We start from the raw sequence: 23,167 nt of genomic DNA, 5'->3' as shown, positions 1-23,167 counted from the left end.
TTTAGTAATTAACAATAGTAAATATAAATATTTAGGAATTAAAATATATAAATTTCAACAAAAAGGTAAGCAGTGACAAATTAATTACATTAAAAGAAAAAAAAATGTAATTTTTCTAACACTTTAACATCTTAATTTTAAAAGTGGTAGAGAAACTCATAAAAAAACAACAAAAGTGAAATGTTTTTTAAAAAAATTAAATTATCTATATATATATATATATAAATATATATATATATATATAAATATATATATATATATATATATATATATATATATATATATATATAAGGAGATATTCGTAAAAGGCCATACAACGTCGCATCTGGAATATATCACTTAACGCTTCAAATCGAAACATAATCTGTCATCACCCCCCGAGTTAAATGTATGCGCACTCATTTTTTTCGTATATATATATATATATATATATATATATATATATATATATATATATATATATATATATATATATATATATATAGTACACTCTAAGACGAGCATGAGTACTTTCGATAATCAATATCTCGATGTACACACGAGTCTGCTCGAACTATATGTATGTATATATATATATATATATATATATATATATAGTATACTCTGACGCAAGCATGAGTATTTTCGATAGTCGATATATCGATATACAAGTCGGCTTAATGAATATATTGTGACATTTTGAAATTTCAATGCATAATTCGACGCCGATACGTGGTCACTTGAGTGGTTTAATTCGTATGTTATTTTTAAGCTTTACATTATTTTAAATACCGTAAGGTTATGTTACAGCTAATATTGTGACTTGGCCGATCCCGACGTTCGAATAATTCTCCCGCGTGATTTAAAATCATTCATTCGTCCAGTTGGCAGCGTGGTACGCAAAAGATCCGAGACTCGCAAAATTAGTCCTAGTCATAATAGTATTAAGTTAATTAGGAATTAAGTTAGTTTAAGTTGGTACTAGTAGCTGTAAGATAGGTACTCGTTTGCTGGTCACCAGAGCCCAACAGGACATGACCGAGTCGCTGACCATCATCTCACGGCCCGAGTAGTTAACAGCTAATCCCAGCCGAAAGACGACTTATGGAAATTACCGCTAGCGGAAATGTCCGAAGTCGACAGCGGATCGTGATTTCGCCTGCCGGACGAATAACATCTTCGAACAGCCTAGTTAGTGAACACGGACAGCTAGAGCAAAGGAGTTCACAGCAGATAGAAGCGTGGATCGAGTAATCATCCGAAAAACCGGAGTGACTTCGAAGTGACCAATCGTCTTAAGTGGGAGTTGAAAATGACCGTCTCAATGGGGATGACTGCCGCCGCAAAGTGAGGAAGCCCGGAACTAAAGGCGGGAGCCTGAAAAGGAAAACAGACGATGCCATTCTGGATAGTACCTCGTTGCAAACTGACATGTGGTTTTTTAACCGAACTATCGGGATTATTATAAATAAAAACACTGTTGCGCGGCAATTGTTTACGAAGCCACCGATACCGGTAATTTTTTTTTCCGCGTGCTGATAGCTGTGTATATCTCGACATTTTCACTAAAAACAATACGATCATCCAACGTCAGTGATCGAGCAATTCACGATCACCCTAGAGTGAGTATCCAGGTTCTGGAAGGACTGTGACGCCGTTCCCGGCCTGCGATTCGAGTTCTCTCCGGCCACGTGGAGACGACGAACCAAGTACTTCGAGATCATCGACCGGTGAGCGAGTCCGATAAATTTATTTCGAGGAATAACTCGAGTTGACGCCGAAGTTGTGAATCAATAAAAACAGACCGAATAACTTCTATTTGGGTACGGCGTTTCCTATCTCGACTTATTCCGCTGGTACAATGTGAACTTCTGTTTGAGTTTGTAGTTAAGTTTTGAGTGTTATCTTGGAATTTGATCTCTTCATTATTTTTTTTCTTACTATTTGATTATTGTTTAATTAATTTGATACCGCGCATGTCGAGTCTCGTTATTGGTGGTATTATTCTCTGTATTCTTTTTATTTCACGGCATTCCGGTCATTATTAGTATTAGCTTAGTACTATTGCTATCTTAGGTCGATCAGCTAACATTTTGTCGTTAATTAACGTGGTAAGCCGAGTTACCGACGGGTGTGAATGTCAAGTGAATTGACATCACTTTGCCGCTAAGTTTCGAATCAAGTGATACCCGTAGTTAAGTCGTTATTACAATAATTATCTAGAGTCTTGCTTATTAAAAATTATATTCTATTCCGTTGTGTTATTATATTTTCTATTTCGTTATTATATTGCATCGAGTCAATTACCGAATCCAGCTAGTTAAGTATAAAAATTGACTATCATGTCTGGTTGTTAGAGTAAGATTATTTAAAATTATTTGTCATCGATTTGTTGAGGTATTTACTTGTTTTACAATATACGGCTCAATTTGCCTAGTTGACTGTTAAATATTTGACGTTAATTGCAAGTGCCTACCCTATTACCGATCCGCCACCCTGAGCCGACTTCTTCCGAGCATCGAATTTGGTGATTGAAACATCACTTGGCGCCCAACCACTGCAGAAGCCGAACCAGGTAAGCCAAATAGATTGTACGGGGATAGTTTGTCTGACGGATTCCAGTTGAGCTACCTACCCGGTCACAATATATATATATATATATATATATATATATATATCATGAATAAATATATATATATATATATATATATCATGAATAAATATATATATATATATATATATCATGAATAAATATATATATATATTTATAATGAATAAATATATATATATATATATATATATGTATGACTTGCGAATTTATCGCTAAAATTGAAATAATATAACTTACCTACAATCAAAATCATAGGATTTTTAATCACAGCTTCTCAAGACGGATGAGATAAATTAATGAATATAATATGTTTTGATGCATAAAAAATACATGAAAAATAATTATTAATTTTTGTTATCTTTATTATACCATAAAATATAAAAAAATAGTTTTTTCATGATTATTATTATACACAGAAAAAAAAGATATCTTGGCGTACAAAATTTTTTCTTGCCGCAAGAATCTTTTTTGCAATTTTGAATGAAAACGAAAAATTTTTTGGTTCAAGAGCAAAATTTTCTTAAATTTAGTCATCTTGGCATAAGATTTTTGTTTTATTCAACCAATATAATATATGTTCCTTAAAGTAAAAAATATTTTCTTAAAGTGAGAAAAATAAATATTTTGCCACAATATATATTCATTTGTCCGAAACGTAAAATATTCTTTCTTGAAGAATAATTCATATTGAATCGAGATGATTTGTGACTCGAGTCAAGAATTAAAAGTACTCGATTCAATGGTAAGAAATATCTTGGCTTAAGTATTTGTTGTGTTGCGGCAAGTAAGCATAGACGTTTGAACCAACAGCAACTGCGCTCACGGCTCAACGCAAAAATTCTCTTGGAAAAGCTAACTGTACTATACTAAAGTGGCGGTAGTTAAGACTCTACATTGTACAGTGTGCTAACTAGATATGGGTAAAGTGAACGAATGTTTAGGAAATGGTCGGGTAGCATAACTGGTAAAGCTCTCGCGTGATGCTGAGTCGGTCTAGATTCGATTCCTACCATGAGCAAACAATTTATTTTTCTCAATTCGTTCATAAGCCATTTAATCGAGAGAGTTTACTCCTTATCCTCTCTACTGCTGTATTGCGGTGTTCTAAATATACGCATACACTTTCCTGCTTGACAATATTTAATATTCCTATTAGGTTAGATTCACTGAAAAATATAGGTCGATATATTTTTTTAAGTAGAGGCATTTATTTGCTTGAATCGAGACTAGAATTTTTTTAAGTCAAGAAAAAAAATCATCAATGGGAGAATTTTATGTCTTCCGTTAAGTAAATATTTGCATGATTCAAAAAAAGTTATTTTATTAAGCTAAGATTATAATTTATTTAAATCAAAATTAAAATTTTCTTATTACAATTGACCGTTGTCTTGAGTCGATAATGTAGTTTTCTCAAACTGAGAGTAAATGTTCTTCTGTCACGCAAAAAAAGTTCTTGGTTTAAGATGTTGATATATATAGTGACAATTTACTATACTCACCAACCAAGCAGAAAAGTATCTTGTTTTGATACTTTTTTTTACTTGGTTAGAAATAAAATATATTTGACTTGAAATAAATATTCTTAAAACAAGATTATTTTACTTGAATTAAAATTTAATTATTCTTGATACAATATTTTTATAATATTATTCGAAGAAAATGTTCTCGGATTAAAAAAACCCAATTACTTAGCTGAAGAATAAAAAAACGAAGGCGAAAATTATCTTGGGCTAAGTCAACCTTTTTTTCTGTGTACTATAATATATAAAAATAGTTTTATTATTATTATTATTATTACTATTACTATTACTATTACTATTACTATTACTATCGCTATTACTATTACTATTACTATTATTATTATTATTACTATTACTATTACTATTACTATTACTATTATTATTACTATTACTATTACTTTTATTATTATTATTGTTATTATTATTATTATTATTATAATTATTATCATTATTATCATATTATTATTATTATTGTTATTCTTTGTGATAAAGGAATTACGGCTTTACTGATCTACTTAATCGACAATTATTCTAAAATACTATTATTATTGTTATTATTATTATTATTAATCCAACTTATAATACCGCATTAGCGATGTTAATTCTCAAGTTATATATCATATTATCCATGCGGTATAAAAATGCATCGAAGGCCGGAAGGAATTTTATTTTATAATCAGCATAGAGTACATAGTCGGGAAAACCATATCTTCCATGCCGATTTATGCGAAAGCTCCACGCTGTCTCCAGTTTATCCACCAGCGGTTGAAAGAAATCTGGCAGGCACTGACGCACCTGGTGAATTTCCTCCAAAATTTCCTATTTTTTCAGTGGATCTCTAGGATCCTCGAGCAATAAATCGATATCCATTGTTATAGTTACCAGAGTCTGATAAAAAAAAAACTTTAATTAAACACGAAACAGACTGCAAAGATTTAGAGACCGACTTATTTAGGAAATGAATACATACGTCGATGTCAACTCCATACTTTAACTTTTCAAAATATTCTCTTTCCGTCACAAAATTCATTTCTTTTGTATTTTAACTGTAACTGAGCACTTTAAATAAATTAATTAAGCACTGACTTTTTTTACTAAAACTCTAAAATGTTTTATTAGCAATCAACTCTCTTAGATCTTTAAAATAAAAACGCTTGGTCTACACTGAGTCTCCAAAGCAACTGTTTAGTCACGAGCTTGATTAGTTTGAATCAAGCTTCGTGCATTTCCACTCGGTTCGGGAGTTGCCGAGCTCGCTACTGACTGAAGGTCAGAATAGTGCCGGGTCACTCGCTATTCGGGCCCGGCACATACAATTTCTAACTCAGGACCGTGTCAAGACGCCTTGAGAACCCGCTACAAGTTGGCCAATCACATAATTCGTTTTATATTGGTCAGCCAATGAGAGAGTTCGCTATCAATTGCTACCTGTTGGCGCGCTTTTAAGCCAACGGGAAAATTCGTTATATGCAGCAAAGCTGCCACGTCGACACCAAGCTTCTCGACGATTGAACGACACTACCATCTCATTGATTCTATAACGTACTTCGCTACTTGCAACCTCGTCCTTGAAACCGCTCCAGTAATCAATTCTTTTGTGATATAAAATTAAACCGCTACGCTGAATTATCCTCAATATTTAGTCAGTATATCGAGGCTGCGATTTATCGAGAATATATAAATTGTTTTTTTGCTAGAAATTAATCGTAAGATTGATTTCCGTTGAGTTAACCGCTATTGACCACGTGTCAATTTATACGCGAATTATATCTTTGAGTTTGCATTCGCTATCGCGTGTCTGTTTTGTCGCATTCGCTCTTGAGTATAAGTTCTCATAATTTTAAAGTGTAAATAAGTGTAAATAAGTCTAGAATTTATTTATTGATAAAATCTGTGTAATTTTTAATTGTTTAATTCACCTCGCCTAAACCAGATCCAACTGAATTATTCGCCCACTTTACAGCAACTAAAAAGATTTTGAGCGCATATTGTCGCTGAAGTACTAGTGATACATTTTTTATACATCTCCAAACACTCTTATTTACATTACATATATCCATATACATATATAGTTTATTATATATATATATACTCGATACAATCTCTTTTTTTTAACTTAAATCTATTGTAGCCATTTTAAAAGTTCACTTTAAAAATCCTTAATCTCCAAAAACATATCGAGTCACTCAATTACTGTTATCATCACTGTCAGACCACTTAATATCATAGCCCACCGCGTATAATTCATCACCAAATTCAATGAGTTCGTTCTCGAATTCATTGAGATTTTGCTCAAATTTATCTAAATTATTATCATCAACATTAAGCTAAGATTGATCTAATTCATCCTTATCTAACTCATTCTCATCTAGCTTAATATTAACACTTTCTTCTAGATCATCTATTGTCAATAAATTATTCAATTGCTGCACTTCATCTTGATTCCCCAACGTATCTGGCCATGTTTCACGTAAAACTTTTGTCATGAAATAACTTTTCAACGATGGTACGGTTGTGTCATCATAAATGAGACGAAACCACCATGAAAATTTTTCGTGGATTATTTTTAAATTTGCAGACACCCCATTAATGGTGATTGTGGCTCCATCAATTCCTAGATCATTGAGTATAATTGTGAATAGTTGGCTGCTAATTCTTTGTTGTAGTTCTTCAATGGTATATCCCATCATCCATTGATATGATACCACACAATTATATTCGAGTAATCTGTTAATAAAAAAACCATTTCGTTGTATTGTTGATATCGAATCTTGATATTGAACTTCAAGATCCAACCAAAATTGCGATAAAAGATCACCAGTAAAAAAATCTTTTCTTGGAATAGGCTGTGTGTCACCAGGGATTTTAAACCACAATGATAGTTTTTCATTTACAATCGTTAAAATAGTTGGACAATTATTGTGCACAATAATTTTAACGTCAAACTTATTATCTTCTAATAATTTTAGTTCTTCAATAATATTATTGATGACGGCATTAATGTTATTATTTTGCAACCATTTATGTGGAAATATGGCTTCATATATTAACGCATTTCCCATAGTTTTTAATTTATTATTCCAATAAAAATATTGAAAAAATATGTAAAATACTTATAATGAATATTTTATTATCTTAGAACTGTTTTTTTGTTTAAGATCAATATATATTAGCACACACTAATTACGCACTCTAAATAATCGACCAATTAGATATTTTACAGCTTAGAACAAATCTCTTTTCTTCACTCGGAATCACTTTTAGTATTTTTAACGATCTTTTCAATTGAAGATAGAACAGAAAAGTGATGCTTAATGACTCCACTGGAATATTTGCAATAGCGTCACAACTAAGACCATAAAATCAAAACAATAAATATACAGAGTGATGATTAAATCTAAAAGCATGTTTCTTTAATGTTAGTTTATTGAGACGTATTTCTTAAATCATTTCTTTATTACATTCTTTACAATTTTCAATCAACTGAACTGCATTAAAAAGTTCATCATAGTCTATTGCGGTAGGATTATAATGATTATAACAGAGTCTGTATCCGATCATGTCTCTATCATTTTTCATAGCAATCGGTAATTTTTCCCAAACCTTATCAATTTTATTAGAAGCAAATTGTATAATAAAATTTTTCGACAGCATGTTAATATCCTCTGCTTTCATTTCTTCAATATTTCTTTTTAACTGATAAAAAATTTTTATAGACCTTTCTAGAGATAGATCCTCAATATAATTCTTTATATACAACTTTTTCAGGATTTTAACGTTTTCCCAAGCACAACAGCAGTTGCTAGTTAATTCAAAGTTTTTATGATCATCGAATATCGATAATGTTTTATTTTTGATTCCAGGACAACCCAAATTTTCTAAATTAACAGTGATCATATTAGGTCCTATAATTTGACGTAGCTATTTTTCCTTCTCTTCTCCTTTTACATAAATATATTCGTTATCCTCAGTTATCTACTTTATTACAGCTTTCTGATTATTGTAGGTTAAATCACCAGCATTCCAAGTCATTCCATGATGGTAATGTTTGAGCCAGTCATTTAGTCGCCGATAATGTTGAGACAATAATTCCCAAGCGTAAGGTGGGTTAAACAATACATGTGATATTTCTTCTACATTCTTTGTATTTTTCTGCGTTATAGAAGCGAGTTCTTTTATAATAAAATTATTTTCAGCACCTCTGAAACCCTGCACGTCTATTAAAATTTCCATTTTTAAACAACGTATTAATAAGATGTACAAGAAAAACTAATCAATTAATGCTAACATTTTAGCTAATATAGTATTTTTATTATATTATGAAAACTTCGCATCCAATCAGGTTCTTCGAATCGAGAATATTGTTATTCTTTGGTTATTATCCGTCATCACCTTCATCGATGATTATTCTTATTTAATTTTCAGAAAAATAAATATTGCTGCATAGTATATGTCATTTATATTGATAAGGATACTAATATTATAAATAAAAAAAATCTCACGCTTTTTTTATAACTATATAGCCAGTGAGCTGATAGTTAAATAGATGGTGCGCTCAAAATATCACATGACGCGGATGATAACACGTGATACAGACGTAATTGAATAATAAAAACATATGGTGTTGATCATTTTTTTTTTAACGAACCATTAGTAAGCCTCTGCCTTCATAGATGGCGTTAAGAACAGCGCGCATAATCATGAGAATTACATATAGTATTAGAAGATTTTTGAATTGATATCAGTTTCATCATGGATTCTTCCAAAGATTTAACAATTACTCGGGCCTTAAGAAACTTGATAACAACAGTAGCTGAAGCACATGATGAACTTTGTCAAAGCAGTTCGGTAAATAATGAAGTATCTTTAAGATGGGCAAACATTTGTATCGATAGTATTGATTATTATTTTGATTCAATATTGTCAGATCCGCGCTCCAGTGTTCACGAGAAACGGTGTGTACAAGTAAACATTTCACTTTTATATGGGTACAACGAAAGGTTTATCCAGTTAAGTGGATAAGTTATTGGTGGTGATTTAAATAACAGAAATTTGATACAATGGCAAGACTTAGAAAATGCCTTCCAAAATCGTATTAAAACTGGCTGCATAGTGAACCTCGGTCACACTGATTTGCGTGAATTTTTGAATGATGCAAAAAATGTTGTGCTCGGTAAAATTGAAAATATTTTGAATCAAGAAGGAGGCCTCAAAGTAAGTACTATACTATTGAGTAATTTTCAAAATATTAAAAGTGATACGACTGTAGAAGAAACAAAATCATTTCAAACCAAAAGTGATGAAGTTTTACTCGCAACATCACTTAACGAATGGTTTGATGATAATGTCTACGATAAGCTGTTGAAAAAAAGAGAAGAATTTAATCAAACAGATTCAGGTTGGAGTTTGAATGAAATAATTAATCTAACTATCAACATTTTAAGGTATGTTTTAATCCCATTTTTTTTTCACAAGATTTTTTTTGTCTCTGACATAATTAAAATATTTTAAGGTATGCGCCTTTGCAAGCTGGTTATTCTACATTCATTAGGCTGCCTAAATATATCCGAGACAAAAAAGCAGTGCTGAATATTGAAAATTATGATGAGTATTGTTTCCTGTGGTCCATCAACGCTGCTATATATCCATATATGCCAGCTCATCCCGAAAGAACATCATCTTATCCTCATTTCAGCACAGTGTTAAATTATCGAGGTATTCAATTTCTAATTCAACTAAAAGACATAAGTACTTTCGAAAAACTTACCAATTTACCAATAAATGTTTATGGCTTAGAGTCAGATTTTGTAAAAAAAAAGAAAAATAAGTCTAATGATATTGTACTATTATATTTAAGCGATAATATTAATTCAGCTAAAGCAACGATTCATCTGTTAATGTTGGAAACTAATAATAGTAGTAATGAAATTGATGATAATCCTAGTGTTGTAATAATAATTAAATAAAAACATGCCAGGACTGGTAGGTGGTTAGGATGTTGGAAAAATACGCATATTGAAAAATATAACAATATTTTTATTTGTCACAGCACATAATCTCACTGGGTTACAAAATTAAATCGTGGATTCAATTTATTAATACTGTTAATTGTCTGAGCTCATGAATACGTAATTGAATGAATGCAAAATGTAAAATTGATCTCGAGTAAATAATTAAAACATTTAATTGAATGAAAATTGAACACTGAGTAGATCACAAAAAATGTAATGAATGTAAGTAACATGAATGCAGAGGTTACTGAGCGAAGTTAATTATTGAACACTTAAAGTACGATAAATATTTGAGTTCATTGAATATTGGTTAGTTATGATCACTTAGTTTACTTTAGATTAATGAGTTTAATTAAATTACACTGCATTGTATTTAATTTCTGAAAATGTGGTAGCATGATTGCAGAGGCTACCGAGCGAAGATTTAATTTTTATTTCATTGAAAATGTTGAGCATGTTGATAATTAATTTAATATTAATTAAGTCTTTTATATTTACGAACACTTGGGATAATTATTTAGTAAAGAAGTAAGCACCTGTAATGATTTCCTTTGAATTAACCTCTTGGAAAAACGTGGTCGTTGATCACTTGAGTCCTTAAACTTGATTTATTTTATTTTTGAGCTCTGGTGCCCACACGTACGAAAATAATTATATTTGTATGGAGCTTGATGAGTGCGTAATTAAACTTGATCAATATTTTTAATTAATAACTCGAGATGAGCACGAAATAATAAGATTTTGAAAAAACACGTGTTTTCACTTAGATGTATATTTTCGAAAGATAATGGCGTCGGTCTTCTCGACAAGAGGCAGGAAAAAACGATGCGCATGCGCCGCACTGCGCAAGTCAAGTTTTAATTCAAAGGCCACGAGGCCCCAGTAGGTGCTGCTTCTATCTGCCGGAAGTGCAACTATATTTAAATTTAAATATAGTGCGATTACGCAACATTCCGCCCGCCATCAGCAACAGAGTTGATGATTGATGAGTTCTTGAGTGCGTGATCTTTCGTTGAGTATACTAGTGAACCAGGTGTGTTAGTTGTCGTCATCTTCTTGAGGTTCAGGTTCCACTGGTAGGAGTGCGAGCTTTGTGATTGGACGAGTGAGTGTAGAGTTCACTGTTTTCAGTGTAGCAACCCTGGTCAATCCATCCTTGCCAGGGTGGAGTGCAATGATACGAGCGAGAGGCCACTTGGTTGGTGGAAACCTTTTGTCGGTGAGTAATACAAGTGATCCAACTTGAATTTGATGAGTTGGACGTTGCCACTTGGTGATTGCCAGTTGTCTTTGCAGATAACTTGTTGACCAATGATTCCAGAACTGTTGAACACGTTGTTGAATAAATTGCCATCTTGACAATCGAGAACTGGTTGTATCGATGAGTGCTGGTTCAGGAATCATGTTGAGTGCTCGTCCAATTAGAAAATGACCAGGAGTGAGTGCGTCAATGTCATCTGGATCTTTAGTAATCGGCTCCAATGGTCTTGAATTCAGGATAGCTTCAATCTGCGTAAGAAGAGTCGTAAATTCTTCAAACGTGAATGAAGATTCTCCCACTGTTCGAGTTATGTGGTGTTTGAGCGATTTGACGGCAGCTTCCCACTTTCCACCCATGTGTGGAGCTGCTGGTGGATTAAAGTGCCAAGTAATACTGTTCACAGTGATGTCATCCAGTATTTCTCTTGACTCTTGAGTTCCTTGAGTGAACAGACGGTTGAGATCCTTTTCAGCGCCTTTGAACGTCGTTCCGCAATCGCTGTAGAGTGCTGTGCAGATGCCTCGTCGGCTGATTAATCTGCGGAGTGCTGCTATGAACCCACTAGAGCTGTAGTCGCTGACTACCTCTAGATGTACTGCTGACGTAGACAGGCAGACAAAAACACAAATCCAGCCTTTGTATGTTTTTGCTCCTCTGTGTCTCCAATTTTTGAGTGTTATTGGACCAGCGTAGTCAACTCCAGTGTGTGTGAATGCAGATGATGGAGTGACTCTTGATACTGGTAGCTGACCCATGAGTTGTTGAGCTCTATCAGCACGATGTCGTGCGCATTTTATACACTTGAGTATAACTGAGCGTACTGGTTGTCTACCACCAGTGATCCAGTACTTTTGTCTGATGAATGCAAGAGTGAGTTGAGTACCACCATGCATGGCACGCTGATGAGCATCAGAGATGATGAGTTTAGTGAGTGCCGCATTCCGTGGTAGAATAGCAGGATGCTTGATTTGGTCTTGATTTGGAGCGTTCTCCAATCGTCCACCTACTCGAATGATGCCATCGGTGTCTATGAATGCAACCAACCGAGCAAATGGATGACCATTAGGCCATGGTGCGTGTTTGTAGTGCATGTTGATCTCAATTGAGAAATGAATGCGTTTCTTTGATACAAAAGTTGAGTGCGGAAATTACTTCGTCAGAAGTAATTGGAGTTTTGAGTGATGAGTTCGGTGATTTCTTGATCATGTCACGGAGTCTAAAGCAGATTGCAGTAGCTCGTAACATGCGGAGTAGTGGTATAGGCCGTTCCATAATAGGCCACCTTGATTTCACTGATGAATTCGATGAGAATAAGGCCAATCCAGGCCGTTCTTCTGCTTGAGCTCCTGTATCATCTATTGATGGGCATTTAGGCCAGGACGATGAACTCTTGAGCAACCATGGTGGGCCAGTCCACCACAGTTGATGATCACGGAGTTGAGTAGGTGTCAACCCTCGTGTTGCGCAGTCTGCTGGGTTTTGTGTGCCCGGAATGAAATTCCAGTGGCCATCTGGAAGTTGATCTTGAATATGTGACACCCTATTCCGAACAAACTCCTTCCAGCGAGACGGATGAGATTTAATCCACGTGAGAGTGATTGTTGAGTCCCTCCACAAATATGTTGGCGTTTGAGTGAGATTTAGAGTGCTCTGGCAGTGTTTTATGAGCTTAGCCAACATGTGAGCTGCGGTGAGTTCTAACCTTGGTATCGTTAGTCGTTTTAACGGAGCTATCTTGGTTTTAGAGCAGAGCAGCGTAACTCTGACTCCATGATCAAGTGTGTGGACTTCGATGAACACGGCGGCTGCCATTGCCAATTGTGAGGCGTCCGAGAATCCATGGATTTCGGTGGTTGAGCACGTGGATGAGTGGATCCATCTTGGAATTTTGATTTCAGATATGAGCTTGAGTTCATTTTTGAAGTTTCTCCAGTTATGGCGGTGATTGGCGGCCAATGGAGTGTCCCAGCTGAGCTTTTCGAGTCAAAGCTCCTGCATGAATACCTTGGCTCGAATGATGAGTGGTGCGAGAAATCCAAGAGGATCAAAGATTTGAGCAATCTCTGATAAAATGATCCATTTTGTACATTTTTGAGTTGAGCATGGTGGTGAGTACGTGAAGTAAAACTGATCTGAGTGTGAGGACCAGTACATGCCCAGAATCTTGGTGCTGGAGTCTGGATCCTCGAATTTGTGATTATTGATCGCTTCCACATGATTGAGTTGTTGTAATTCTGGATGATTGCTTGCCCATTTTGCAAGAGGGAATCCGCCCGCCTTGCAGAGTGCTTCAAGTTGGTCAGCAACTTGTTGCAATGAGTTCAAGTCATCAGCACCACCAAAGATATCATCAACATATCTTCCGTGGGTGAGTGGAATGATTGCTAGAGGAAATCGATGTCCGTCGTCTTCAACCAGTTGAAGTAGAGCACGAATAGCCATATATGGAGCTGGTCTGGTCCCGTAGGTGACCGTGGTGAGTTTGTATGGTGTGATTTGGCCTTGTTCGTTGAACCAGAGTATTTGTTGTAGGTTTTGATCCCGTTCGTCGACCAAAATCTGTCTAAACATCTTCGTGATATCTGTTATGAAGATGTGCTTATGAGTGCGAACTCCTATGAGTACGTCGAAGATGTCTAGTTGCAGTTTTGGACCGGTGTGAAGCACATCGTTGAGTGAAAGACCTGAGCTGGTGGGTTTGGAACCATTGAAGACTACTCGCAGCTTAGTTGTGATGCTGCTCTCTCGTAATACACCATAATGAGGAAGATAGTAGGCAGGTTCACTTGTTGTTGATTGAATTGATTCTACCATGTGGTTGAGTTCTTTGTATTCCTTCAGAAAATCAAGATAGAGTGCCTTCAAACGGTCGTCATGATCTAGACGACGTTTGAGATGAATAAGACAGCGGTATGCTGCTGAGTACGAATTTCCCAGTTGTTGAGGTGACGATTTGACTGGAAGTCGGACCTTGTATCGTCCTGAACTGTCTTGTTGATGAATTTGTTGAAAATGCGCTTCACACGCCTCTTCCTCTGGGTTGAGTTCCTTGATTTTACTGCCTGGAATTTCTTCTTGAGTCCAAAAGCGTGATAGCAGGTCTTGAAGTTGTTGAGTAGACTGCTCGACAGCAGTATGATAAGTTATAGATGGTCGATGAGTGTGTTGACTGGACCGAGTAATATCCACCCGAAGATGGTGATGAGCGATTGGCAGGCCTTCAAACCTTTTGATGAGTGTATCTTTGATGATAAGACCATAATGATCGGCACCAATGATGATATCAATTGGTCCTGGTCTCATGAACGCTGGATCTGCCAACTGTAGTTGTTTGTATTGGTCCCAGTTGAGTATGTTGAGTGCAACAGATGGTAGTTGAGTAGTAAGATCACCTAATATATGAGCACTGACGATGACTGAGTCGTTTGAATGCCTAGATGAAAGCTTGAATGTGACTTGACCTTTCGTTCTACCAGCATCGGCTACACCAATACCAATGATCTGTATAGACGAATGAGTACGTTTAAGTTTGAGTGAATTCACCAAGGAATCTGAAACAAACGATAATTCAGACCCTGGATCCAGTAAGATGCGTACTGGATGAGTAGTTAACTTGGTGATCAAGTCCACTAGGCAAGTTGCGAGTAAGATTGCTGGGCGATGAGTGTGAGTAAGATGAGTGCCAGACGTGTTGAGTGCAGTTGATTTCAATTGAGCGTCGCTCGAGTCGTCATGTGAAAGCAGACGATTTTATTGAGTGCGTTTAGCGATTGAGCTTGTTGCCTTTTGAGTGCTGTTAAGTCCCGGGTGTATCATTGTGTGATGTTTCTGATGAGACACCTTACACTTGAATAGTGAGTTGCAAGCATCAGGCATATGATGCCCAAAACAATTCTCACACAGCCGTTTTTCTATAACGACTTGAGTGCGTTGAGCATTAGTGAGTCCCAAGAATTGAGTGCATCGCACAATAAAGTGATCTCCCTTACACAAATCACATGGATATTGTGCAGGAGGGAATACCTTCTTGGGAGGCTTCGCGAGTGCAGCAGATGATTGCGTGGCTGGAGGTTGAGTGCCAGGTGATGAGTTGGGACCAGCTGTAGCAGCGTATGAAGCTGTTTTCCCAGATGAGCGCGGTTTTGAAGCAGAAGCCTGTTCCACTCGTTCTTGAGCACGAGTACGACTAACTAAGAAGTCATTGAGTGACTGGAGTGTTGGGTATTCGGTGGAGGCACCCATTTTGTTCTCTCAGAGCTCCCTGTTGTGGGAATCCAGTTTAGAGATGATCAACTGCGTAAGCAGTGGATTCATATCAGAGTTCAACTGTACCCCGAGTGCCTTGAGGGCGTTGATTACTTCTGAAACCGTGTTCAGCAAGTAATTGAGTTGCTCAGATGAGCGTGAGGTGAGCGTATGCATGTTGAGGAGCTTGTCCAGTTGAGCACCGATGAGTAGGCGAGGATTGTTATAACTCTCCTTGAGCTGATTCCAAGCAGGTACAAATTGGTCGTCGCACATTTGTACACTGGCGAGGCTGAGTGCGGCCTGTCCTTGAAGACAGCTCTTCAAATACTGAAGACGCTGAACTGGAGCGAGTTCTTGAGCATTTATCACCATGGAGGTGAATGAGTCCCTGAATTCCGGCCAGTTCTCGTAACGCCCATCGAACTTGGGAATTGCAAGTGCTGGCAGATGAGTTTGAGTCCGAGTAGCGTGCACGACAGCTGGAGCAGCAGCTGGAACTGGTATTGAGTTGATGAGTGCGATGAGTTTGCCTTTGGCAGTCATATATGAGCGGTACACCAATTCGTATACGCCGTCCTTGACGTATGAGCTCTCGAGGAAGTCCTTACTGCAGGTGAGTGCGAGTGAATCGTGAGTAAGGTTGAATTGGTGCCATTCACCCTCGAGTAACTCAAGCCTCGACTTGAGTTGAGCTAAACCGTCGTCTACGGTGAGTGTGACAGCCAGAGCTTCCCAGTCGGAGAAAGCTCTGAGCCGTGAGCGCTGACTGATCACCTTCATCTCGAGTGCCGGAGAAATCGTCGATTTCTTTGGAGTGCGCTTAGTTTTGAGTTTCGTGCGCGTCTCTCCATCGCCGATGTTCCCAGTGTCGGTAACACTTGAGTCCGTGAATGCGTGGTTGTCGTCGACAATGATCACTGGAATGATAGATGGGTCCGTGGAGGTTCCCTCTAGACCCGTTGAGTGCTGAGTGTCCGTGGGAGGCTCCTTCTTCTCCTCACTATCTCCCATGGTGAGCTCCGTAACCTTTAATGGGTTAATATGAATGTAGCTCATGTTGTAATAATAATTAAAGAAAAACATGCCAGGACTGGTAGGTGGTTAGGATGTTGGAAAAATACGTATATTGAAAAATATAACAATATTTTTATTTGTCACAGCACATAATCTCACTGGGTTACAAAATTAAATCGTGGATTCAATTTATTAATACTGTTAATTGTCTGAGCTCATGAATACGTAATTGAATGAATGCGAAATTTAAAATTGATCTCGAGTAAATAATTAAAACATTTAATTGAATGAAAATTGAACACTGAGTAGATCGCAAAAAATGTAATGAATGTAAGTAACATGAATGCAGAGGTTACTGAGCGAAGTTAATTATTGAACACTTAAAGTACGATAAATATTTGAGTTCATTGAATATTGGTTAGTTATGATCACTTAGTTTACTTTAGATTAATGAGTTTAATTAAATTACACTCCATTGTATTTGATTTCTGAAAATGTGGTAGCATGATTGCAGAGGCTACCGAGCGAAGATTTAATTTTTATTTTATTGAAAATGTTGAGCATGTTGATAATTAATTTAATATTAATTAAGTCTTTTATATTTACGAACACTTGGGATAATTATTTAGTAAAGAAGTAAGCACCTGTAATGATTTCCTTTGAATTAACCTCTTGGAAAAACGTGGTCGTTGATCACTTGAGTCCTTAAACTTGATTTATTTTATTTTTGAGCTCTGGTGCCCACACGTACGAAAATAATTATATTTGTATGGAGCTTGATGAGTGCGTAATTAAACTTGATCAATATTTTTAATTAATAACTCGAGATGAGCACGAAATAATAAGATTTTGAAAAAACACGTGTTTTCACTTAGATGTATATTTTCGAAAGATAATGGCGTCGGTCTTCTCGACAAGAGGCAGGAAAAAACGATGCGCATGCGCCGCACTGCGCAAGTCAAGTTTTAATTCAAAGGCCACGAGGCCCCAGTAGGTGCTGCCTCTATCTGCCGGAAGTGCAACTATATTTAAATTTAAATATAGTGCGATTACGCAACACCTAGCAATTATAGACCTATATTTTATATTGCTTGGATTAAAAATTTTTCACGCTTAGTTGAAAGTCAATCTCATGCTAAATTATTTTTTTGTGATCGCTGCATTTGTCATTTTAAGCATGAAACTGCTCATATGAAGCATCAACTCGATTGTTTGAAGTATAATAAGGTTAAAACGAGATAACCAAAAATGATGAGAAAATTATGCGATTTAAAAATTATAAATATAAAGATTCAGTGCCCTTTGTTGTTTATGCTGATATTGAATGTACACTTAAATCTGAGTCTAATGAAGTTCAAAAGCACGTCCCGCACAGTGTAGCTTTTTATATCCACTGTAGTTATGATAATTCACTATCTAAATTTGAAATAAATCTTTCTGTTGATTGCATAGAATGGTTTGTCCAACTTGGAAATTTTAGGGCGAAAACTTGATAATATTATAAAAAATGACGTTAAAAAAATGCATCCACTTAGTACTGCCGAAGAGAATTATCATAAAACATCAAAAGACTGTCACATTTGCGGTAAACCATTTGTAGCTGTCAATGAAATAAGATGTTACGATCATTGTCATTTTACTGGAAAATATCGGAATTCTGCACACAATTCATGTAACTTAAATTATAAGCAATCTTATACTATCCCGGTAATATTTCATAATTTATCTGGTTATGATTCCCATTTCATAATAAAATCTTTAGTATCGGTTTTCAATGGTGCAATTACAATTCTACCGGTAAATAAAGAAAAATATATATCTTTCACTAAAACTATCGGAAATACAAATGTTGAGTTACGATTTATTGATTCATTTCGTTTCATGGCTTCTAGTACAGAAATTGGCATCATATCTTAGTGATGATGATAAAAATATAACACATCATTTTTATCCTGATCCTAAGAAATTTAAATTAGTAACACGTAAAGGTGTGTTTCCATATGAGTATATCAACTCAATAGAAAGACTTGATGATGAACAATTACCGGAAAAAAAATTATTTTATTCTAAACTCAATGATGAGAGTGTGTCTGATGAGGACTACAACCATGCTCAACAAGTTCGGAATAAATTCGGTATTCAAACACTTGGTGAGTATTCAGACTTATATTAAAAAACAGATGTCTAGTTATTAGCTGACATATTTGAAAATTTCCATAAAAGTTGCTATGAAACATATGAGTCAGACCCTTTACATTATTATACTGCTCCGGGACTTACTTTTGAAGGTATGTTAAAACATACAGGCGTTGAGTTAGAATTATTAGACGATCCAGAAATGATTCTGTTTATAGAAAAAGGTATCAGAGGTGGTGTATCGCAGTGTGTAAATCGTTATGCTCGAGCTAACAATCGTTTTATGGGAAATGATTTTAATCCAAATTTAGATGAATCGTACTTGATGTATTTCGATGTAAACAATCTGTACGGGGCTGCAATGTGTATGTCTTTACCGCAAGGATCATTTGAATAGGTAGAAAATGTCGAATGCACACAAGATAATATTGAAACTCTTTTTAATTGCAGTGAAACTGAAGGATTCGTTTAAGAGGTGGATTTGAATTATCCAATAGAATTACATGATCTTCATAAAGACTTGCCATTGTGTCCCGAACATTTTGTACCTCCTGACAGTAAGCAGTCAAAATTAGCGACAACTTTATATCTAAAAGAAAAATATATAATTCATTTTAGAAACTTACAGCAATGTATCAAGCTAGGTATGGAGCTTGTAAAAGTTCATCGAGTGTTAAAATTTAAACAATCAGCATGGTTGAAACCTTACATTGACAAAAATACAAACTGTAGAAAAAATGACAGAAATGAATTTGAGAAAAATTTTTATAAATTGATGAATAACGCGGTTTTCGGAAAGACAATGGAAAATACTTCCATTATAATTATGTTAAAAATAATTTCGAAAATGATAAATCAAAATTATTGTACACTGACACCGATTGCTTAATTTATGAATTTAAGGTTCCAAATATTAATAATATCATCAAACGTGATACCCATAAATTTGATTCTTTAGATTACCCGGAGAATAATGTTTACGGTATTCCTTTGAAGAATAAAAAAGTTATAGGTCTGATGAAAGATGAAATCAATGGAAAAATAATGTCAGAGTTTACTGGCTTAAGAGCAAAACTATCTGCGTTTAAAATTTTTTATGATAATCAAGCTAAAAAAAGAGCAAAGGGTGATAAGGGTTCAACTTTAAGGGCTACCACGTTTGACGATTTCAAAAATTGTCTTTTCGAACATATCAATGTATCAAAACATCAATACTTAATGAGAAGCCGTAAACATGAAGTTAAAACTATTAAACAGATTAAGTTAGCACTAAGCTGGAATAGTAATAAGAGAAAATTAATTGATGATTCAACGGATATTCTACCTTGGGGATACAAAGAATCAAAAACTACTATCGATGATGATGATAAAATGATTATTGATTAGAAACAAAAATTACAAATTATAAATTTATTATAAATTATCAAGTATTTGAGGTTTATAAATAAATGTGTTGTAGATCATCAAGTTGTTTTATTCATTTTTATTTTAATATGTATTTTAAAATTTTTACAGGTCTGATTTATTAATCCAGCTGTTGTGATTACTATCAAAACCAAGCCACTTAACATACAATTTGTTTCCACGTGTTTTAATAGTTTTTTCAACTAAATACACATCAGGATTCTTTACTTTGCTAAGCTCTTCCTCATAAAATCCACCTTCAATTGGTTGATCTTGATAATCCATTAGTTTGTATGTCGTAGGATTAGTTTTCTGCACTGTCTTGATAGTAAAAATTTCAGTCGTCCAATTTGGTGTATATCCTTTTTCAAAAACATGTTTGTATTTACTTATTCTAACTTTATCTCCAACTTTAAACTTGATCTTCCGTTTTTTCGCTACAACTCGAAGAGGTTTGTAAATATTCTCCAATATCTGCTTTTCATTTTCAGTAGTTACATCAACCGGTTTCATTTTAATAGTACGATGTTTGGTATTGTTATAAGAGTTTACCAATTCTTCCAGCATATCAATCCACTTGTAATTACCACGTGCGGTAAATTCTCGCCACATTTTATTTTTAAACGTTCGATTAAAACGTTCACAAATTGATGCCTTTAGGTTGTTAAACGTGGAGTATAAATTTATTCCATATTGCTTCATGAGATCCTTGAATTCTTTATTATAAAATTCTTTTTCCTGATCAGCATGTAAAGTTTTAGGGATTCGCCTTAGTTGCAGGATAGATTTCATAGCTCTTGTGACTGGCATTTTTACTTTTGATAGGAACTGCCCAAGAAAATTTTGAAAAGATATCTATGACTGTAAGTAAGTATTTATAACCTTTATTGGAAGTTGAATACGGTATCATTCCTACTAAATCTGCTTGCCAAGTCTCATCCAATCCCCGCATCTCAACGTGACGACGATGATAATTTCTGCGAGCCTGTTTGTGAAGCTCATAAGCAATTGCTGACTTCTTACCCTCCATTTTTTTTCCTAGTCTATACATTTCCCTCTAACTCTGTGACTTGTTGAATATTATTGTATACAGCTTTTTTCAATTTTAGATAATTTTTTTCTAAATTACCAGAAATGACTTCAGCCTAGTCTTTTGTTATCGTATCATACAATAATAACAGCTCTTTCCGAACAAATTCACGTGTAAATTTTACAGATGCAGCATCTCTATCTTCTAGTGGATGACCGATGTGACACAATTTCTTGTCTTTTATATCATAATTACCATCAGCAGTTAGTTTAAATCCTCGGCCAGGTCGTCCTGGTGGACCAACTATTCCTACACCCGATGGTAAAGCACGTCCAAAAATATCAATACTCATGGTATGAGTCTATCCACAACAATGGTCACAATTCAAATAACAAGAAATATTTGTATGAGGGCTTAATAAATAATTTCAACCTCGCGTAACTCTTCGATAATTGAAATTATTTCATTGGTATGACTAGGATTACCAGCTGCTTGAGAAGCCATGAGAAGACGAAGACGATCAATCAGTTCATTAGGATCATCCCAATATTCATAGTCTATGGGTATTTTCTTCTTTTTGCTATCATTAAATTTGGTATTCCCCTTCCTGATGATAATGCGTAACCATACTTAGCGAGAAAATCAGCAATATAATTATCAAATTTTGGTGTTGAATCTATAAAAATATCACCATCCGCCTTGTAATGTTTTCTGTGGGTATTCGTTTTTTCAAGAATTTCAACGTATTCTTTTTGATCATTCTGTGTGACAAGAGTGACAATTGGTGACTTTTTAAATAATAGTTCTAATAGCCTAGGAGTCATTGGATATGATTCATCTTGAACAATAATTTTATTATCCTTAAATGTAATATTAGAATCACCGATAAATAAGTTATTAAACTTTCTACGTACACCATACCGTGAATCTATTTCATTACTGAAACTATTGAATTTATTTAAGTAACTTTTCGATTAATCACCCGTTTTAGCTGGCGTTCTTGTTGAAGTAGGTGTTCTCGATATAATTGTCTCATCAAGATTTTTGCTTCTTATACCTGTATTATTCTGGGAAATTATGCTATCGTATAAGCTTTCATCATCATCATTATCGTTGTCATGCTTAGATAGATCCTATAACGATGAGTTATCTTGTTCGATCTCTTGTCTGATCTCTTCTTTAATTTTTTGTTTTGACGTTGATGGTGATGAGTCTACTAGACTTCGCAAAGGTGTAACTATTGGCTTAAACATCTCACTCATGGTCTTTTCAGCAGTATCTTTACCCAACTTTAGCATTTTATGTTTCTGTCGAATAGCATCGCTGGTCTGAGATATTTTGCGCAATATATCCCTTTGCTTTGTTATCTCCTCACGCTTCATGTTGACAGACTCAAGTTTACATTGCGTATGATAATAATGACTATTCCCTTATTAATTTATACTGATATGAGAATCGAATCCTTTTCTATACCTGCCACCATTCAATTCACTTTCTTTATCAACAACTACAAAACCATACTTATCATTATTCCAACAAGTCGAGCATAGATCTTTGAATAAGCTGTATGACATATCTGTATTAACATGATCATCATATATATGCTTTAAATTCATCTCATCTTGGCGAAAAAGTACTAAAAAGTTAGCATTATCACGTATTAAATGTTTAGGAATCCTGGTGTACGTTTGACAGAGATAAAAGCTATCAATATTCCGGTGACGACCCATACAAAAATATGCTTTAATATGATCTTGTTTTTTACAGGCTACATCATCAAAGATCATTAGTGAATTTAATTTTGCATCTTCAGGTTTTATTACTTCTGCATGCTCACTATACGGATAAAATCCAATGCCGTTAATTGGATTAAGTATAGATTCCAAAAACTTGTATTTTGGTTGATTCAACGATTTTGAGTAGAGATAAATATTTTCAAATCTCAATCCATTG

The 23,167-nt window shown here is 34.9% G+C and overlaps 3 protein-coding genes across 3 annotated transcripts; all 3 read right to left on the bottom strand.

The window, feature by feature from the left end:
* Positions 1–11,159: 11,159 nt before the first annotated feature.
* LOC103578094 (uncharacterized) lies at positions 11,160–12,473 on the bottom strand. Its single transcript, XM_008559046.2, has one exon. It carries the CDS (start codon positions 12,471–12,473, stop codon positions 11,160–11,162), a length of 1,314 nt encoding a protein of 437 aa, XP_008557268.2.
* An 892-nt stretch (positions 12,474–13,365) lies between these two features.
* On the bottom strand, positions 13,366–15,624 carry LOC128668533 (uncharacterized). The gene is made up of 2 exons (XM_053741691.1): positions 15,406–15,624; positions 13,366–14,883 (listed from the first exon to the last, which is right to left on the bottom strand). The coding sequence occupies exons 1-2, from the start codon at positions 15,622–15,624 to the stop codon at positions 13,366–13,368; spliced, it is 1,737 nt and encodes a 578-aa protein (XP_053597666.1).
* Positions 15,625–20,289: 4,665 nt separating this feature from the next.
* Positions 20,290–20,994, bottom strand: LOC103569185 (putative uncharacterized transposon-derived protein F54H12.3). Its single transcript, XM_008546352.3, has one exon. It carries the CDS (start codon positions 20,992–20,994, stop codon positions 20,290–20,292), a length of 705 nt encoding a protein of 234 aa, XP_008544574.3.
* Between the last annotated feature and the right edge of the window lie 2,173 nt (positions 20,995–23,167).

This window comes from Microplitis demolitor, chromosome 9, assembly GCF_026212275.2.
Source record: "Microplitis demolitor isolate Queensland-Clemson2020A chromosome 9, iyMicDemo2.1a, whole genome shotgun sequence".
In the NCBI taxonomy this organism is placed as follows: Eukaryota; Metazoa; Arthropoda; class Insecta; order Hymenoptera; family Braconidae; genus Microplitis; species Microplitis demolitor.
The sequence above is the reverse complement of the archived record's forward strand: the minus strand, read 5'-3'. Positions and strand labels throughout refer to the sequence as shown.